Source organism: Camellia sinensis, chromosome 5 (genome assembly GCF_055761805.1).
Source record: "Camellia sinensis isolate YWXY chromosome 5, ASM5576180v1, whole genome shotgun sequence".
In the NCBI taxonomy this organism is placed as follows: domain Eukaryota; kingdom Viridiplantae; phylum Streptophyta; class Magnoliopsida; order Ericales; family Theaceae; genus Camellia; species Camellia sinensis.
Genome location: NC_138965.1, coordinates 217447042 through 217463699, shown reverse-complemented (window position 1 = coordinate 217463699; position 16658 = coordinate 217447042). Strand labels below are relative to the sequence as shown.

The 16658-nt window shown below is 35.7% G+C and overlaps 1 protein-coding gene and 1 long non-coding RNA gene across 2 annotated transcripts; both read left to right on the top strand.

The window, feature by feature from the left end:
- The first annotated feature begins 616 nt into the window (after positions 1–616).
- LOC114293791 (uncharacterized) lies at positions 617–2764 on the top strand. The gene is made up of 2 exons (XM_028237922.2): positions 617–951; positions 2089–2764. The coding sequence occupies exons 1-2, from the start codon at positions 793–795 to the stop codon at positions 2563–2565; spliced, it is 636 nt and encodes a 211-aa protein (XP_028093723.1). The 5' UTR covers positions 617–792; the 3' UTR covers positions 2566–2764.
- Positions 2765–15914: 13150 nt separating this feature from the next.
- LOC145791202 (uncharacterized) lies at positions 15915–16340 on the top strand. Its single transcript, XR_014331081.1, has 2 exons — positions 15915–16000; positions 16099–16340. It is a non-coding gene; the product is annotated as an uncharacterized LOC145791202 (long non-coding RNA).
- Positions 16341–16658: the final 318 nt, after the last annotated feature.

Here is a 16658-nt window from a genome sequence, read left to right as displayed (position 1 = left end):
ATAAAGCCCCCTCTCTTTCATCATCTAAATCCTCAACATAATAGGACTCATCGTCTTCTACAACTGTGGACCTATGATCCTCCTGCAAACAAAAAACGCAATTTTGTTTTACAAAAACAGGAAAAGCAAAATCAAAACATAGACAAATAGGGGAAATGGAAGAACCTTGGAAGAAGATTTGTGCTTTTTGCTATGGCGACCTTTTTCACCTGAAATTGAATTGGCAGTTCGCCAAGCGTGTCTTATGGCGATTGCTCTCAATCTTGTCGCAGTGGAGTTTGTAAGTGACTGCAAACCCGTTATTCATCTCTGTGTCTCAGACGGGGTCTCCCCGTGGGAATGCCTTGCTGTGCTGAGTGATGTAAGATCGATGCCCTCGCACAGGCAGTGGGTCTTTAGGAGAGGTGAAGGATGAAGTACCGTGTCCCATGGAGATCTCTGTGGAAGATTGGTCTGTATCGTTGTTTCGTATTGTAACTGCAATAAGGAGACGTGGAAAGTGGGAAGTGGGAAAGTGAAATTGATTGTTTTATTTTATCATTTTACCCCTAATTAAAACTGTTGGCAGTGTAAAAGGTTAAGGTCATTTTAGAGAAAATTGAGAAAAATTTCTAAGGAATGACTTCATGACACCATAAATTGTGTTCAGTTTATAATAGTATTAGATAGATAGATAGATAATAGTATAGATATTAAATAGAATATTTCTCAAATGATTAAAGCTTTGGCGGTTCTGGAGCTTTTTGACATCAGTTGGGATCGTACGGTGGGTCTCTCTAGCACGCTCGAGAGATGGATTCGAAGGAGAAGATAGAGCTGATACAGCTCACAATCCAGCAATTAATGGACGATCAAAGATACAATACATTGAGTTCTTCACCGGACGAGACCAGCTTCGCCGTCGACGGTGAAGATCATCACCGCCTCCTCCTCTGTAGATTGCTTTCTCAGGTTAGTAACAATCGCTATGTCGTTTTTTGTTGTAGGGTTAGGTTTTTTTTTGAAGTGATTATTGGTGTAATAATAAATGAGTAGTGATGTGTCTCTCACAGTTTGATCTGTATTGTTTGATTTTGTTTTGTTGTTGAAGAGATCGAAAACTGTGTTTGTGGAAAGTATAAAGTTTTTGTTTGGATTTCATGAATCGAATCTGAATTTTTCTTGTATGGAAAATGAGACTTTCTTATTGCATGTGTTTCAACTTAAGAGAGACATATACTTTGTTGAATTAAACTTGAAAAATGCACAATTCTATATGATCAACATATGTACCAATTTAGTTGAGATGAGGATTTTTCCTTGAGTTAATTTGATCTTTGGAATTATGCTTTGCAAACTGGTTTATGAATCTAAATCCTGTAACATTTTATAATTTGTTTTGTATGGTTTAGTGTTCCTTTTTTGCATCTCAAAATGCTTTTGTTCTTCAAATCAAGTCATTGACTCCGCTTCAAATCCACCTCTTCACTCCCCTTCATCACCACAGTCAATCCACTTCTTGCTTTCAAATCTACAACCAAAGTAACCGCCTTGCCTTGCCTTATGAAACCATTATCACTGCCCCCACAGCACATGTTGATAAATTGTGCAGCACCTAACCGTAAGCATTATCACCAGAGTTAGAGAGTCTACCGACATAATCATTGCCTCCACTATTGTTGAATTGAACCTACTTAATAGTATTAAGTTAATACCAGCACTTTGGGCTCCACAGGCACTACTTCTTCCACTTATCAAAACCAATGCTTCATCAGGAACACCTACCCACATTGTAGTGCCACCACGTACTGCTCTCACTACCTATGTGGCTTTGTCTCAAGCACCTGTAAGTAGTAGTAGTTCGTTCATTCATCCTTTTTACCCTCACATCTTTAGATCATATATTCATGGAAACTACCTCTCTCTAGAAAGGGGGAGGAGAGGGGTAAGGCTGCATACATCTTGACCTCTCCAGACCTTGCTTCAGCGGGAGTCTCATACGTTGGTTACCTTCTTTTATTTTTAGATTGTATATTAATAAATTTGAGTGACTTTGTATTATCCCTGAAAAACCAAAATTAACAGGCCTTTAGTGATTTGTATTAACAGTTAGAAACACTAAAAGGGGATGATGGCAAACTTCAGCAACCTGAACCATCAGCCGATCCAAAGGAAGTACCTTCCCCTGCAGTTGCTGACTCAAATAGTGAGACTGCCAAGGAGGCGGAGGGTGGTAGTGCTGACAATGGTGTCAGAAAAGAGATAGTCAAAGAGCTTCGGAATGTGAAGAGACAGAATTTTATCACTCATTGTCTTCTTTCGGCCATGATTGTCCTTACCATTACGTGGCAGATATCCGAGGTCTCTCTTGTTCTTAGCCTTAAAGATGGACTGAGCCACCCTTTCAAAACCTTTGGTGGTATGCTGGCAGGGATGCTAAAAGGCCCTGTTTTAGATGCTCAGAATGGGGAGAAAAAGTCATCTACAAACCAACCGCAGATTGAAGTCCCTGCAATCCCTCCCCTTAAAATTCCAGAGCTGCCCCTTCTGGATTTGCCATTGGGTCTGGATTGTGATAAGGACTGAGATATGTTTGAAACTATGCCCAAGAGTGTAGATTCATGGTTGTGCTGATGGCAAGTTTAATGCTTGGTTTTGTTTTGCAACAGTTGAAGCAACAGAGGGGGTATTGGAAAAACCTATCTCTTCTATCAATTTCGTTAATTTCCTTTGTTTATTAATGTTGTACTGTTGAAGGCTTGAAATGAAGGGATTTTTTTCTTCATTTTTATTTTTTATTTTTAAAAAAGAAGAAGCTACAAGCCAATATTTTCTTGACTTCATATTTGTACCACTTTTGCTCGAATTTGCTCTCTATGTGAGGACATATTTGAGAGAGCCATCAAGCAGAAGTTCTCAAAACAGACGAGGTTTTAAGGTGATAATTGTGGATAAAGAACCATGTAAAAGATTTACAGAAGGTATTATAAAAAAAAAAAAAAATACTCTGACAACTGTACTCTTAATGTAACCTACCTCCCAAGCATGTGTTGGGTATACCTCCTTATTAGAGTGTAGGACTCAATTGGTTTATTAAAGAATTTTAATTTGATTTGGTTTAGGTATAATATATTTTAATATATTATATTTAATTTGTGGAGACTCAATTCAATTTGAATATAATTAGGGTTTTGATTAATAAGCTCATTAATCAGCAATATATATATATATATATATATGTATATATACATTGTTTATGTTTTTGTCCCGTGGGAGAAAAAAAAAAACAGCAACAGCTAGTTGGTTTCGGTGAGATAGGACTTGGAAGATTTGTGTGCCTGCTACAAATTTAATTCATAGTTCTCCAAAAGGTGTTGCGGCTGCTACATGGGATTAGTGTTCAATCTCGGTGGGTGCCGTTTGGTTACAGAAGCTTGGAAGGTTTTGTTTGGGTGCATATTTTTGATTGCTTGAGTGAAGATTGATTTGGGTTATTATTTTATATCTTCTACAATTTTGATTTCAAAGATTTTTATTCATCTATTTGGTGAGTTCTTTCCTCTTGTTTATTTGTGATTATTTGGAATTCACTTAAAGGTGATTTTGTGAGACTATTCGTGTCTCGTTTGTAATCGTTTGGAAACATTTTGGTTGATAGTGGAATCGAATTTCGATCCTGTGGACGTACCTCACATTGAGGGAATCACGTAAAAATTCTTGTGTTGCTTTTGATTTAATTTTTTCGCATTAGTTTTTATTCCTATTGATTGATTTACTTGTGGAGAATCACATTTTTTCCCTAACAACTGGTATCAGAGCTTACGATTTATTAGGGTTTATTTATTTGTGTAAATCAATAGAGGGGAATGTGGGTCGTATGTCTAGCTTCAATGGAAGCAATTGGGTAACTTGGAAAACTAAAATGGATGACCTATTATTTTGTAAAGATTTGTATAGGCCAATTGAGAGTGATAGTGGAAAACCTGATGATATGAAAGACGATGAATGGAAGAGGCTTAATCGAAAAGCCGTTGGTGTTATCCGTCAATGGATTGATGACAATGTGTTTCATCATGTTGCTACTGAAACTTCAGCACATGATTTATGGAAAAAATTAGAAGGCCTTTATGATAGGAAATCAGTCACAAATAAAGCTTTTCTGTTTCGTAAGTTGGATAATTTAAAATATAAAGAGGGCAGTTCTATTCCGGAACATCTGAATGAAATAAAGAGTATTGTTAATCAACTTGCTTCTATAAAAATTGTTTTTGATGATGAGTTGCAGGCTTTGATGCTACTTAGTTCTTTGCCCGAAAGTTGGGAAACTTTGGTTGTGATAGTTAGTAATTCGGCACTTGATAAAGTTGTCACAATGGGCCAAGTCACTAATAGCTTGTTAAATGAAGAAACTAGAAGAAAATCAGCCGGTTCCTCTCATTTAGAAGGATTTGTTGTGAGAGGTCGAAACAAAACAAAGGGGAGAAGTAAGACTCCTCATGGTCGTGATCAAAGTCGTGACAAATCAAAAGATGATTCTTTTTCAAAGAAAAACATTGAGTGCTATTATTGCCATGAGAAAGGGCCCATGAAGCGGGAATGCCGAAAGCTCAAGAATAAGGAGAAAAGGCGTGGCAAAAGTGTGGATAAGAAGTAAGAAGACACAATGGCAGTTACTACCGATGATCTCATAGTTGTTTGTGAAGATGATTGTATCAATTTTATGGGCCTAGAAAGTAATTGGGTGATTGATTCTGGTGCTTCTTTTCATGTGACTTCTCGAGTTGATTTCTTCACTACCTACACCAAAGGAGATTATGGTTCTGTTCGAATGGGTAATGAAGGTCTGTCCAAGATTATTGGCATGGGTGATGTTTGCTTGGAAACAAATTTGGGCTGCAAGTTATTGCTTAAAGATGTGAGGCATGTTCCCGACATTCGCCTCAATTTGATCTCAATGCACTTGAAGATGATACTTCTACCGAATTGTGGCATAAGCGGCTTGGCCATATGAGTGAAAAAGGGGCTACAAGTTTTGTTCAAGAAAGAGCTTCTACCCGGTTTGAAAGGTACACATCTTAAAACTTGTGTTCATTGTTTGGCAAGTAAACAATACAGAGTTTCTTTTCATAAAAATGTTGTTTCTAGAAAAGAAAATATGTTTGAGTTGATTCATTCGGATGTTTGTGGTCCTTTGAAAGTTAGAACACATAGTGGTGCACTTTATTTTGTTACTTTCATTGATGATTATTCAAGGAAAGTTTGGGCTTTTCTACTAAAAACTAAAGATCAAGTTCTAGAAGTATTTAAGCATTTTGAGGCCATGGTTGAAAGAGAAACAGGGCAGAAATTGAAGTGCATCCGATCAGACAATGATGGTGAATATATTGGGCCATTTGATGAGTATTGTCGCAGCCAAGGTATTCGGCACCAAAAGACAGTTAAGAAGACTCCTTAACAAAATGGCGTTGCCGAGAGGATGAACCGCACTATTGTGGAAAGAACAAGGTGTTTGCTTTCACAAGTTAAATTGCCAAGATTTTTTTAGGATGAGGCAATGAAGATAGCGGTTGACGTAATCAATTTGTCTCCTTCTTATCCTTTGAATGGTGATGTTCCAGAAAGAGTTTGGACCGGTAAAGATGTATCTTATGAGCACTTAAGAGTATTTGGTTGCCGAGTTCACATTTCAAAGGATGAGAGGTCCAAGCTTGATAGTAAGTCAAGACAATGCATTTTTCTTGGCTATGGGTGTGATGAATTCGGGTATAGATTGTGGGATCCGGTCGACAAGAAAGTCATTCGAAACCGTGATGTTGTGTTTCTTGAAGACTAAACAATTGAAGACTTTGGCAAAGGTGATCAACCGGAGCCAAAAACTAGCGATCTTATTGACATGGATCCATCTCCTTCATCTTCGGTGAATGATGAAAATGGGGGAGATGTGCAGCCACCTATTGAAAATATGGAGGATGATGTTAATCCTAATGAAGTTGAGCTAGAAATTGAAGAAGAGCATCTAACTCAAGAACCGCCACCACAACTTGAGTTGAGAAAATCTACAAGGGACCGGCAGCCTTCAAGAAAGTATTCTCCCAATGAATTTGTGTTGATTTCCGATTAAGGGGAGCATGTGAGCTACAAAGAAGCAATTGAGCATACAAAGAAAGATGATTGGAAAAAGGCAATGGACGTGGAGATGAATTCCTTACTTGAAAATCACACTTATGATTTAGTGAAGTTGCCTAAGGGGAGGGAAATTCTGAAAAATAAGTGAGTTTTCAAATTAAAGAATGACGACAAGAATCTAAGGTACAAAACACGTCTTGTTGTGAAAGGCTTTGGGCAAAAGAAATGTATTGACTTTGATGAGATTTTCTCACCGGCTGTGAAGATAACTTCTATTCGGGTTATACTTGGCATGGCTGCAAGTATGAACCTTGAAGTTGAGCAACTTGATGTGAAGACCACATTTCTTCATGGTATTCTTGAAAAAGAAATTTACATGGAGCAACCAGAAGGTTTTGTAGAGAAAGGGAAAGAGAAATTTGTTTGCAAATTGAAGAAAAGTTTGTATGGCCTCAAGCAAGCCCCGCGACAATCGTACAAAAAATTTGACTTTTTCATGATGAATAATAGTTTTTCTAAAACCACTTCAGACCATTGTGTGTTTGTGAAAAATTTTTCAGATGGTAAATTTATTATTCTTTTGCTTTATGTTGATGACATGTGTAGACGTCCCCGAGCGCCCCGGGAGGATGAGTCCCGTTCTGTTCGTTTTGGGCTCACTACAGTTCGGACTCTCAAGTTGTCACGGTTCTTAATCTGAACCAAAGAGTCCAAATCCGACAAATCGTTTTGGAAAACAGATTTTTAGAAAGAAGTGCCAAACATGGACTGCTTTGCCAGATACAGAGTCGCCACCTAAATATTTTTTTAATGGGGAAATTTAGGAAACCCTGACTCATTTGCCTAAGGCCACGTGTCCGTCATCACCAGAGTTGCCTCGGCTCAGGAACTTGGGTACGATTGGGGAAGGTCAACTATGAGCACCCCCTCTCGCCCGATCCGAAGATCGGCCTCTACTAATCATGATATCCAATTTTGAAAACGTTATGTGTTTTTATTTCGGTTAATTAGCTAGAATTACTATGTGATGCACGCAGCAAAACAAGTATAGACTAGATCGCCTAATTCGGAACAAGGCATCGCATATCCGTTTGTTTGGAAAATGTTTTGAAATTTGCTACTCGTGAGCAGGCTAAAACACGGATTTTGATGAGTTGTTCCAACTCAAGCAATCTAACCTTCACCCACAATCATTCAGGCAGTTCATATCACATAAGCATCTAGCCGCATAGTAAGCATGCTGTCATGTTAACATTCACACTCGTGCGAGATGCTAAAGCACAAAATACTTACAGTGTACTCCAGGCCAAAACAAAGAACTCGTTAGCAATCAATGTATGATCCAAGTCCATGTTAAGTGCCTAATGTAACGCATACCAAATGCAATCAGGATAGGCTCGGCTAATCCTAGGATGACACGTGAAATGCAACCATTTGATGCACGTATTCAAGTTAGATTTGAAATACTATGCAGTTAGCATGATGTGCCGAGCCCGATGCATGGAATACCATTGAATGATGCACGCATGCATAGCATACGGATGCTAAATTAAATATGCCATAGTACTAACCATCAAAGCAGGTAAGTAAAATGGAGAAAGAAGTGGAGGTTGGATGACATGCACACACGCACCCACACTTATTACAAATTTGCCCTCGCTCGGAGGGACCGAAAGAATAATACAGATTTAACTAACCTACAAGCTAATTAAATATTACAGACCAATTACACTAGTTAAGCAAATTAACTAATCTAATAAAACAGTAAACAGTCTCGGGGAGAGGGCCCGATGCAATGCGTGCTCGGCTCCGCTTGGAAGTCCACTGTCATGCACAAGTTTGCCTCTGTTTCCCATGCTCTGTTCTTCTGAAAATTGCACGACTCCCAAGGTATGCTCTATGGACACTGTGGATCACCACCGACCATGTCCGGATGGTCATCGACCATTTGTTGAGCTCTCGGCCATCAATAATTGGTCGGTCGGCAGTATGGATGGCCGGCCAGCCAAAGCTTCCTGCAGAAACTGTTTTGACAGTAGTAGAGGGCAAAACAAGGCATGGCAATGCATTTCAAGCAAATGTGTGCACTAACACATCCCTTATCATGTTTGTGACTCAAAGGGGTATGTTCCTTGATTCTTGGACCACCAATCGCGCATTTCAATGCGTGATGGCCCAATGAACCAAGTTGTGCATTTTGATTTCAAATGAAATGCAATGCATAGAAACATACAAAGGGGTTTTCAACCTCTATCATGGCTTGATTAAGAGGTGAAAGATGCATGCAATGATATGCAACCTAGACATGTGAACTAAGTGTGCAACATGAAATGCAAACAAGTAAGCATGCAATAGTCACACAACCTAAGCAAATAAGTATGCAAGACATGGAATAACTATGCAAGTTTAACCATACAAGCATGCAAGGTGCAACATAGACAACATGTTAGGCAACTTAGCCAAGAGAATGCGTGCCAAATGCAAAGCGATTGAAGCGTACAACACATGCAATAGGCTAAGTATATGACAACATACAAGGTGAGCATGCAACAACATGCAAACAATGGACTTATACCAATTTGGGCAACCCTATACTAGGCCCAAAACAGTGGCCAACACACTAAGGAATGAGAGGCAAAACACACACAAACATGTACATGTTAAGGCCTAAACACTTAAGCATATGGAGACAACTTTCAAACATACTTAAAAGAGGATAAACATGGACACATAGCATGCACAGAAAGCTCTGAAAATCATGTTATAAAGGTGCTAAACCAGGTAAACAAGACAAGCTAAACATGCAACAATGGTCTAAAATTCAAGGAAAGCCTAAGGGGTTTAAACCATGGCTAAGTCAAACAAGCCCCACAAAGCTAAAAAGACTTAAAACAGGTTCAAGGCAGACCTAAACAAAGCTAAGGACACACCTAGATGGCATATAAGTGGTCCGAACATTCAAGCATACAAAAGAGGCCACACATGGAGCATAAGATGACAACCTTGTAAGGCATTAAAGGGACATCAAATGCAAGTATACAAGCATACCACGAGGACTGAAATGGTGCTATAAGTAATGCCAAACCACTGAAATGATGCAAGGATGGCATGCTAGAGGGGTCAATGCTCAAGACATACAAGAGAGTTTGCATTGTAGCTATACAAAGCAAAGCATGGACGACTCAAATGACCAAAAAAAGACCTTTAGCATGCTAAAACAAGCATAAAAGCTTCACAAAGCTAAGCCAAAAACATGCTAGAAACAAGGCTCAGAGCACAAGGCATGTTAAGGCAATTTATGGCATTACAAGACATGTATGCTAAGCAAGCATGGTGTGCCTAAGCCAACTCACGACAATGCTATATCATGGCAAGATAGTCATAAAAAATAGTTAAGGCATGGCCAACATACACTTAAACAAGGTGCTCACTAATGAGGCTAAAATGGCCCTTTTCACGGACAACAAGGAGAGGGGGTGGCCCTCTCCTTCTTAGGACCTTAAACCACCATCCTCACCACTGAAATCTCTCAAGATTCTCTTAAGATTTCAGTGGTGAGAAGGCCCAAACAAAGTGGTTTCGGAGCTCACCAAAATAGCACAAAAATAGGGCCAAACAAGGCTTAAGAGGGGTCAAACAACCCCAAAGCTCAAAGAAACCTTAAACAACTATTTTAAGCAGGTAAAAATAGAACTTTTATATGTTATATGCAAAGTCTAAAAACAGTTGCAAGATAGTCAAAAAAGCTATGCAAAAATGGGGAATAAAGGGCAAGAACACTCACCCTTGAAGAACACTTCCAAGGTCACAAGACCAGACCTCTTCTTGGATCAAAACCAGCTCAAAAAGTCTAAGATCAGCCTTCTAATGCCTCAGCAACTAAGGAAATGCGTAATGGTAGGTGTTTGTGTGCAATAGTAAGAACAAACACACACTAAACACTCAAGAGAGGGAGAGATATAGAGATAGAGTATGAACAAACTCTAACCCTAAAACTCAAAGCTCTGAAAAATTTGTCAACCCTAATGGAAGGAGAAGAGGCTTCCTCTTATAGACAATCCCCCTTGTAAAGCTTTCTATACAAGCTAGCCAAGAGGGAGGTCCCTCCATACACGTGTATGGAGGGAAGCAAAGTGTATGCCAGCTAGCACAGCTGGCATAAAAATATCTACAAAAGCAGATGAACAGTGGTCGGCCAGCCAAAAATGCAATTTGACCAAAATAGATGGTCGGTTGACCATCTAGAGTGCCGGTCGGCCAAACATTTGGCCGATGGAAATAAAACACAGCCAGTAGCCTCAAGCCATGGCCGGTGGAGTGTGGAGATGGCCAAAAAGCCATTCCCTGCCCTCCAAAGCAAAAAACACAAGTGTTTGGTGCAAAATCAAACACAAAACAGTCGAGTCGAGAGATCCTAAGGCAAGGTGCGTAGCCGAGACCTCCGGGAACTCAAGACAAACACAAACAAGGATGATCACCAAGTGTTCAAACGGTGACGTCCAAGTCTTGAGGACGGTCAAAAATGGGATGTCTACAACATGTTAATTGTGGGTCAAGATTACACTATTATTAACAGGTTGAAATTGGAGTTAAGCAAGTCTTTTGCTATGAAAGATTTGGGACCGGCAAAGCAAATACTTTGTATGAAAATTGTTCGTGATCACAAAGAGGGGCTGATTTGGTTGTCTCAAGAAAGCTACATTGAGAAAGTTCTTGAGAGATTCAACATGAATAAAGCAAAACCGATTGGTTGTCCACTTGCGGGTCACTTCAAACTTGGTTCGAATCAATGTCCTACAAGTGAGAAAGACAAGAAAAAGATGTTGAAAATTCCTTATGCTTCAGCAGTTGGTTCCTTGATGTACGCCATAGTTTGTACAAGGCCAAATATTGCTCACGTCATTGGTGTAGTGAGTCGGTTTCTCTCTAATTCGGGTAAAGAACATTGGGCAGCGGTAAAATGGATTCTAAGATATCTTTGAGGGACTTCGAAGGTGTGTTTGTGTTTTGGAGATGGTAAGCCGATGCTTGATGGGTTCACAGATTCTGATATGGCCGGCGATATTGATTCTAGGAAATCTACTTCAGGGTATTTGATGACTTTTGCAAGGGAAGCTGTGGCATGGCAATCTAAATTACAAAAATGTGTTGCTCTCTCAACTACCGAAGCTGAATTTATTGCCATTACGGAAGCTTGCAAAGAAGAGTTATGGTTGAAGAAATTTTTGCAAGAGTTGGGTTTGAAACAAGAAAAGTATGTGCTTTATTGTGATAGTCAAAGTGCTATTCACTTGAGTAAAAATTCTACTTTTCATTCCAGATTGAAACATATTGATGTAAGATACCATTGGATTCGTGATGTGTTAGATTCGAAATTGTTACAACTCGAAAAGGTTCACACAGATGATAATATTTCAGATATGTTGACTAAGACTTTTTCGAGGGACAAACATTTAAAGTGTCAAACTTTGGCGGGTATGGTTGATGTCTCCACCTAAGTCGGTAGGGAGAGAATTGTTGGGTATACCTCCTTATTGGAGTGTGGGACCCAATTGGTTTGTTAAAGAATTTTTGTTTGGTTTGGTTTAGGTATAATAGATTTTAATATATTATATCTAATTTGTGGAGACTCAATTCAATTTGAATACAATTAGGGTTTTGATTAATAAGCTCATTAATAAACAATATATATATATATATATATATATTGTTTATGTTTTTGCCCTGTGGGAGAAAAGTAAAACGGCAGCAGCTAGTTGGTTTCGGTGAGATAGGACTTGGAAGATTTGTGTGGCTGCTACAAATTTAATTCATAGTTCTCCAAAAGCTGTTGCGACTGCTACATAGGATTAGTGTTCAATCTCGGTGGGTGCCGTTTGGTTACAGAAGCTTGGAAGGTTTTGTTTGGGTGCATATTTTTGATTGCTTGAGTGAAGATTGATTTGGGTTATTATTTTATATCTTCTACAACTTTGATTTCGAAGATTTTTGTTCATCTATTTGGTGAGGTCTTTCCTCTTGTTTATTTGTGATTATTTGGTTTTGTGAGACTATTCGTGTCTCGTTTGTAATCGTTTGGAAACTTTTTGGTTGATAGTGGAATCGGATTTCAATCCCGTAGACGTACCTCACATTGAGGGAACCACGTAAAAATTCTTGTGTTGCTTTTCATTTAATTTTTCTGCATTAGTTTTTATTCTCATTGATTGATTTACTTGTGGGGAATCACATATTTTCCCTAACAGCATGATCCTTGGGCAAAACTCAGGAATTGCTTTAACGTATCCTTGCCCTCAGAGTTTCATCAGCCAAACTTTTAACAAAATTTTATTCAAAACCAACTAGCTCTAGTTGGTAAACTGACTGGGAAAACAACAAGTGTAGTTCCAGCAGAAAAATACCTATTGTTGATAAAACATTAAAAGATATATCTGCATATGTGTGTATTACTTTAGTTGCTTGATGAAATAATTACTCATTATTGCTTATAAAATGGCTTTCTTATGTGGTGAATTTTGTTTTTTTTTTTTTGGCATAAATTTATGTTTGGACTTTCCAAGTCATAAATGGTGAACTTCAAAATATTTATGATTATAATGGGTTTTAATTTCATCTCTATAAAATTGAAGTCAGTTAAGAAAGAGAAAAGTTCAAATTCGGACAATTATTGTGCTCAAGTTTTAATTTATCATTTTAATGTGATTGTTAAAAAACATCTATTCTAAATGCTGGGTTGACTAAAAAAATGTGAGTTTGATTATGGGTTTCTCAAAGAATGTAGGGAGAGACAGAGAGAGAGAGAGAGAGAGATAGATAGATAGATAGATAGATAGATATAGAGATAGGTTATTTGGGACTTGGTTTGTGATTAGTGCTTTGTATTGTACAAATTAGTCTGATAGGGAAGGAACTGTTTGTTTGGAGTTATTTAAAAAGAAATTAAGGATAATTTATTTAGTTGATCTTCCTGCAACAAAAAAATTAAACTCACTCAAAAAAAATTATTTAACATTTTATTTGTTGTGTAATATATTTATTTAGTTGTACCATTCAAATATAATATATTTGTTTTGTGATTTTGGTTTTAATTTCATCTTTATAAAATTGAAGTCAGTTAACAAAGAGAAAAGTTCAAATTTAGACCATTTTATTGTGCTCCAGTTTTAATTTATCATTTTAATGTGACTGTTAAAAAACATATATTCTAAATGCTGGTTTGATTAAAAAAATGTGAGTTTGATTATGGGTTTCGCAAAGAATGTAGAGAGAGAGAGGGAGAGAGGGAGGGGGAAGGGGCTGTTTGTTTGGAGCTATTTAAAAAGAAAGTAAGGATGATTTATTTAGTTGATCTTCCTGCAACAAAAAAATTAAACTGACACTCAGAAAAATTTATTTAACATTTTATTTGTTGTGTAATATATTTATTTAGTTGTACCATTCAAATTTAATATTTATTTGCTGTGTGATTCTAATGTACAGATGATAAATATTTTTCATTTAATTTTTTTGTGAATATCTAGAGTTCCTAATTAAAAGAAAAATTTGAAAGACTTGGTATTTTAACATTTATGTATAATATGGCAAGAGAATTTATATTTTTTTTTTCATGTGTAATATGGCAAGAGAGTTTATGTTTTTTTTTTTTTTTTTTTTTGTTGCACCTTTTTAAGGGAATATAATATTCTATGTTGTATTTCAAAAATTCTGGTCAATCCTTATGTGTGTGCGTATTACCTTAGTCGTCTTCATAAAAAAAAATGTATTAAACTTACAAGTATTTAACTTAACACAAGTATTTAACATAATCCGTTTTGTTTTGAATCAAATTCATCGAGTATTTAACTTAACCCAAAAAAATGTATTTAACATTTTGTTATAAAAAAAAATTTAAAAAAAAATTGTACCATTCTAAACAGAGAAGGCACGTGCCTCTGGTATTTGTTGACCTTTTTCTTTTTCTTAGAAGTTTATGTTTTTATTTATTTCTTTTCCTCTTGATTATAACCCGTTAAGTATTTTCTATTCATGATAGTTATTTATTTAAATACAATTTTGAATTTTATTATTTGATTTGGTAGCAACATATTGGGAAATAACATTTCATTGCCAATGAAATCCATGTTAACTTTTATTATTGCTAATTTTTTGTTTCTTTGTATCTAAAATTATATAACCAAACATTTTTAGGTTGAAGTACAACAATTATGAACAATATCACTATTTTTGGTCAAGTAAGTTTTCTTTCTTCTTTTTTCTCTTCATATAAATTTAAGTACCTCTTTTATAAATTTAAGTACAACAGTTATGGATAATATCACTATTCTAATTTTTTTTTTCCTCATACTTTATAGGTGGATGGGACTTACACCGAACCGTAATATCACCTCCCTTTACTAATTTTCTTATTTATGTGTATAAAGTTTTATTTATCACTCTAAATTTTTTGTATGTATAGATTCGATTTCTTCAAGAAAGAAATGTTAATGTTGTTATTCGCGATGAGTGTGACCTTAATACTATTCGCATTCATGAGGTAAGCCTAAAAGTCACTTGAACATTGGACATGTATTTTCTTATCATTTTAAAAATAATTTATAAATATATTCTACTTATTTTTTACAGGCAAAGGTAAAGGAAAAAGGCAAAGCAATATCAAAGGATACAAAAAAAGTTATTCCTTATGGCAAAGGAAAGGAAAATGCACATCCCATGGTATGGTTTCTCAACAATTTTTAAAAGTTTCTTTTTCGAATATTATATAGATTTTTTTAGGAATTGCATAGTGTCATATACTATTTTTTATGTACATTTTTCAAAAGTTTCTTTTTCAAAAATTTATTCAATTCTTTTTATTAAATGTGAAATGTTTTTCTGAAGCATGTTAAAGTAAGCATTTGTACAACATGCTAATGCATTTGTATGAACATTAATTTGAATTTTTAATATGTTTGTCTATTTGTATGATAAAAATATATTGCATTTGTATAATATGTTGCATCTACAACATAGCATAATAAAAATATAATTGAAGAAAATGCAAAAGGAAAATAAGAAGAAAGAACAAATATGTGATGAAAAGAAAACTACATAATATAATTTTTTTTAATTTTTATTTTTCTTATAAGAAGTTCTTAAGGAAAGAAGAAAAAGACAAAAATGCATTTTAATATAACAGAAACAACAAGAAGAGAGAAAAGGAAAGTACAAGACATTACACGCTAATATTCACATTTTACGTACCCAGTGATCTAATATTTACCTTTTCAACGTATATTTTGTAAAGAGATGGGTAGTGTCTTAAAACCAATAAGTTCATGCATAGTGAGTTTGCAGTTTTGTGTTTTCACATTATTTTTCCCTTCCTTTTTAAATTTCATAAATATATGCATTGGTTCTTATATGACTAACAACTTAACCGAGTGAAGAGGAAAAGTTAGTTAAAAGGAAGAAAAATACATGATGAAAGGGAAGCAAGGTAGTTAATCTTCACATTTTATGCACCTTCTTATATAATATTCTCATTTTAGGCACACAATGATAATGAGTTATCAAAAGCTGCATTAGCCCAACGTGCACGGCGAGAACGTGAAAAAAATCAAAAGCCATGTTCTGCATACCAATTGGGACAACGCCTGCGACGAGAACGAGAAAAAGAAAGATCGAAGGAATGTATTAACCCAAGACAACCTTCTTTAACACCAAATTAGTAAAAAGAAAAAGAATTTTTTTATCCAAGACAATCTTGAATTTTTTACTCTTACTATTACCACTTTATTATATAGATTTTAATTTGTTCACAATCTATTTCTGTAGGCCTCCTCCTACAACTCCATGTAGAAATGTTGGTGTGGTCATCCGTGATGAGCACGACCTTAATGTTATCCGTGTTCGTGCGGTAAGTACAAAATCAAGTCAAACATTGTATGTATTTTATTTATATAAGATTATATAAGATTTTTTTAACCTTTTCAATATTTTATTTATATTTGTTAGGCAAAAGATAAAGAAAATGTCAACCCAATGTCTAAAGGAAAAGAAAAGATGGCTCCTTCCGGCAAGAGAATGGCAAATGCATGTCAAGTGGTATATATTCTTTTTTTAAAATATGATGCAAAAACTTTGAATAGTTAAAATATATGAGTGTATAAAATGAATTTATTGTTTTATGTTGTTTTTGTAGAATGATTGTAATATGTTTTCCTGTAATTTGCTATTATTTGTATGTGTTTTTCAAATTTATTTATTTTTATTTTGCATGGATACATGTGCATTTATAATGTACCATCCATAAGTTACTACTTATATAAAGAGAATAGGAAAAAAGAAACGATGAAATAAAGAAAAAATATATAAAGAAAGGAGAAACTAAATAAGATAGGTTTTTAATTCTTATTTAATATATAAAATAGAAAACAAAGAAAGGGAAAGGGAAAGGGAAGATATAAGAAGATAGAAAGGGAAGAAATAAAAAAAAAATAAAGATAACACTATTAAAGGTATAAAACAAATAAAATAGAAAACAAAATTAAGAGAAAGGGAAGAAATAAGAAGAT

Coding starts and splice junctions, on each gene's coding strand:
- LOC114293791 (XM_028237922.2), top strand. CDS start 793: ATGGATTCGAAGGAGAAGATAGAGCTGATACAGCTCACAATCCAGCAA. Junction 952..2,088: donor TCTGTAGATTGCTTTCTCAG/GTTAGTAACAAT, acceptor TTGTATTAACAG/TTAGAAACACTAAAAGGGGA.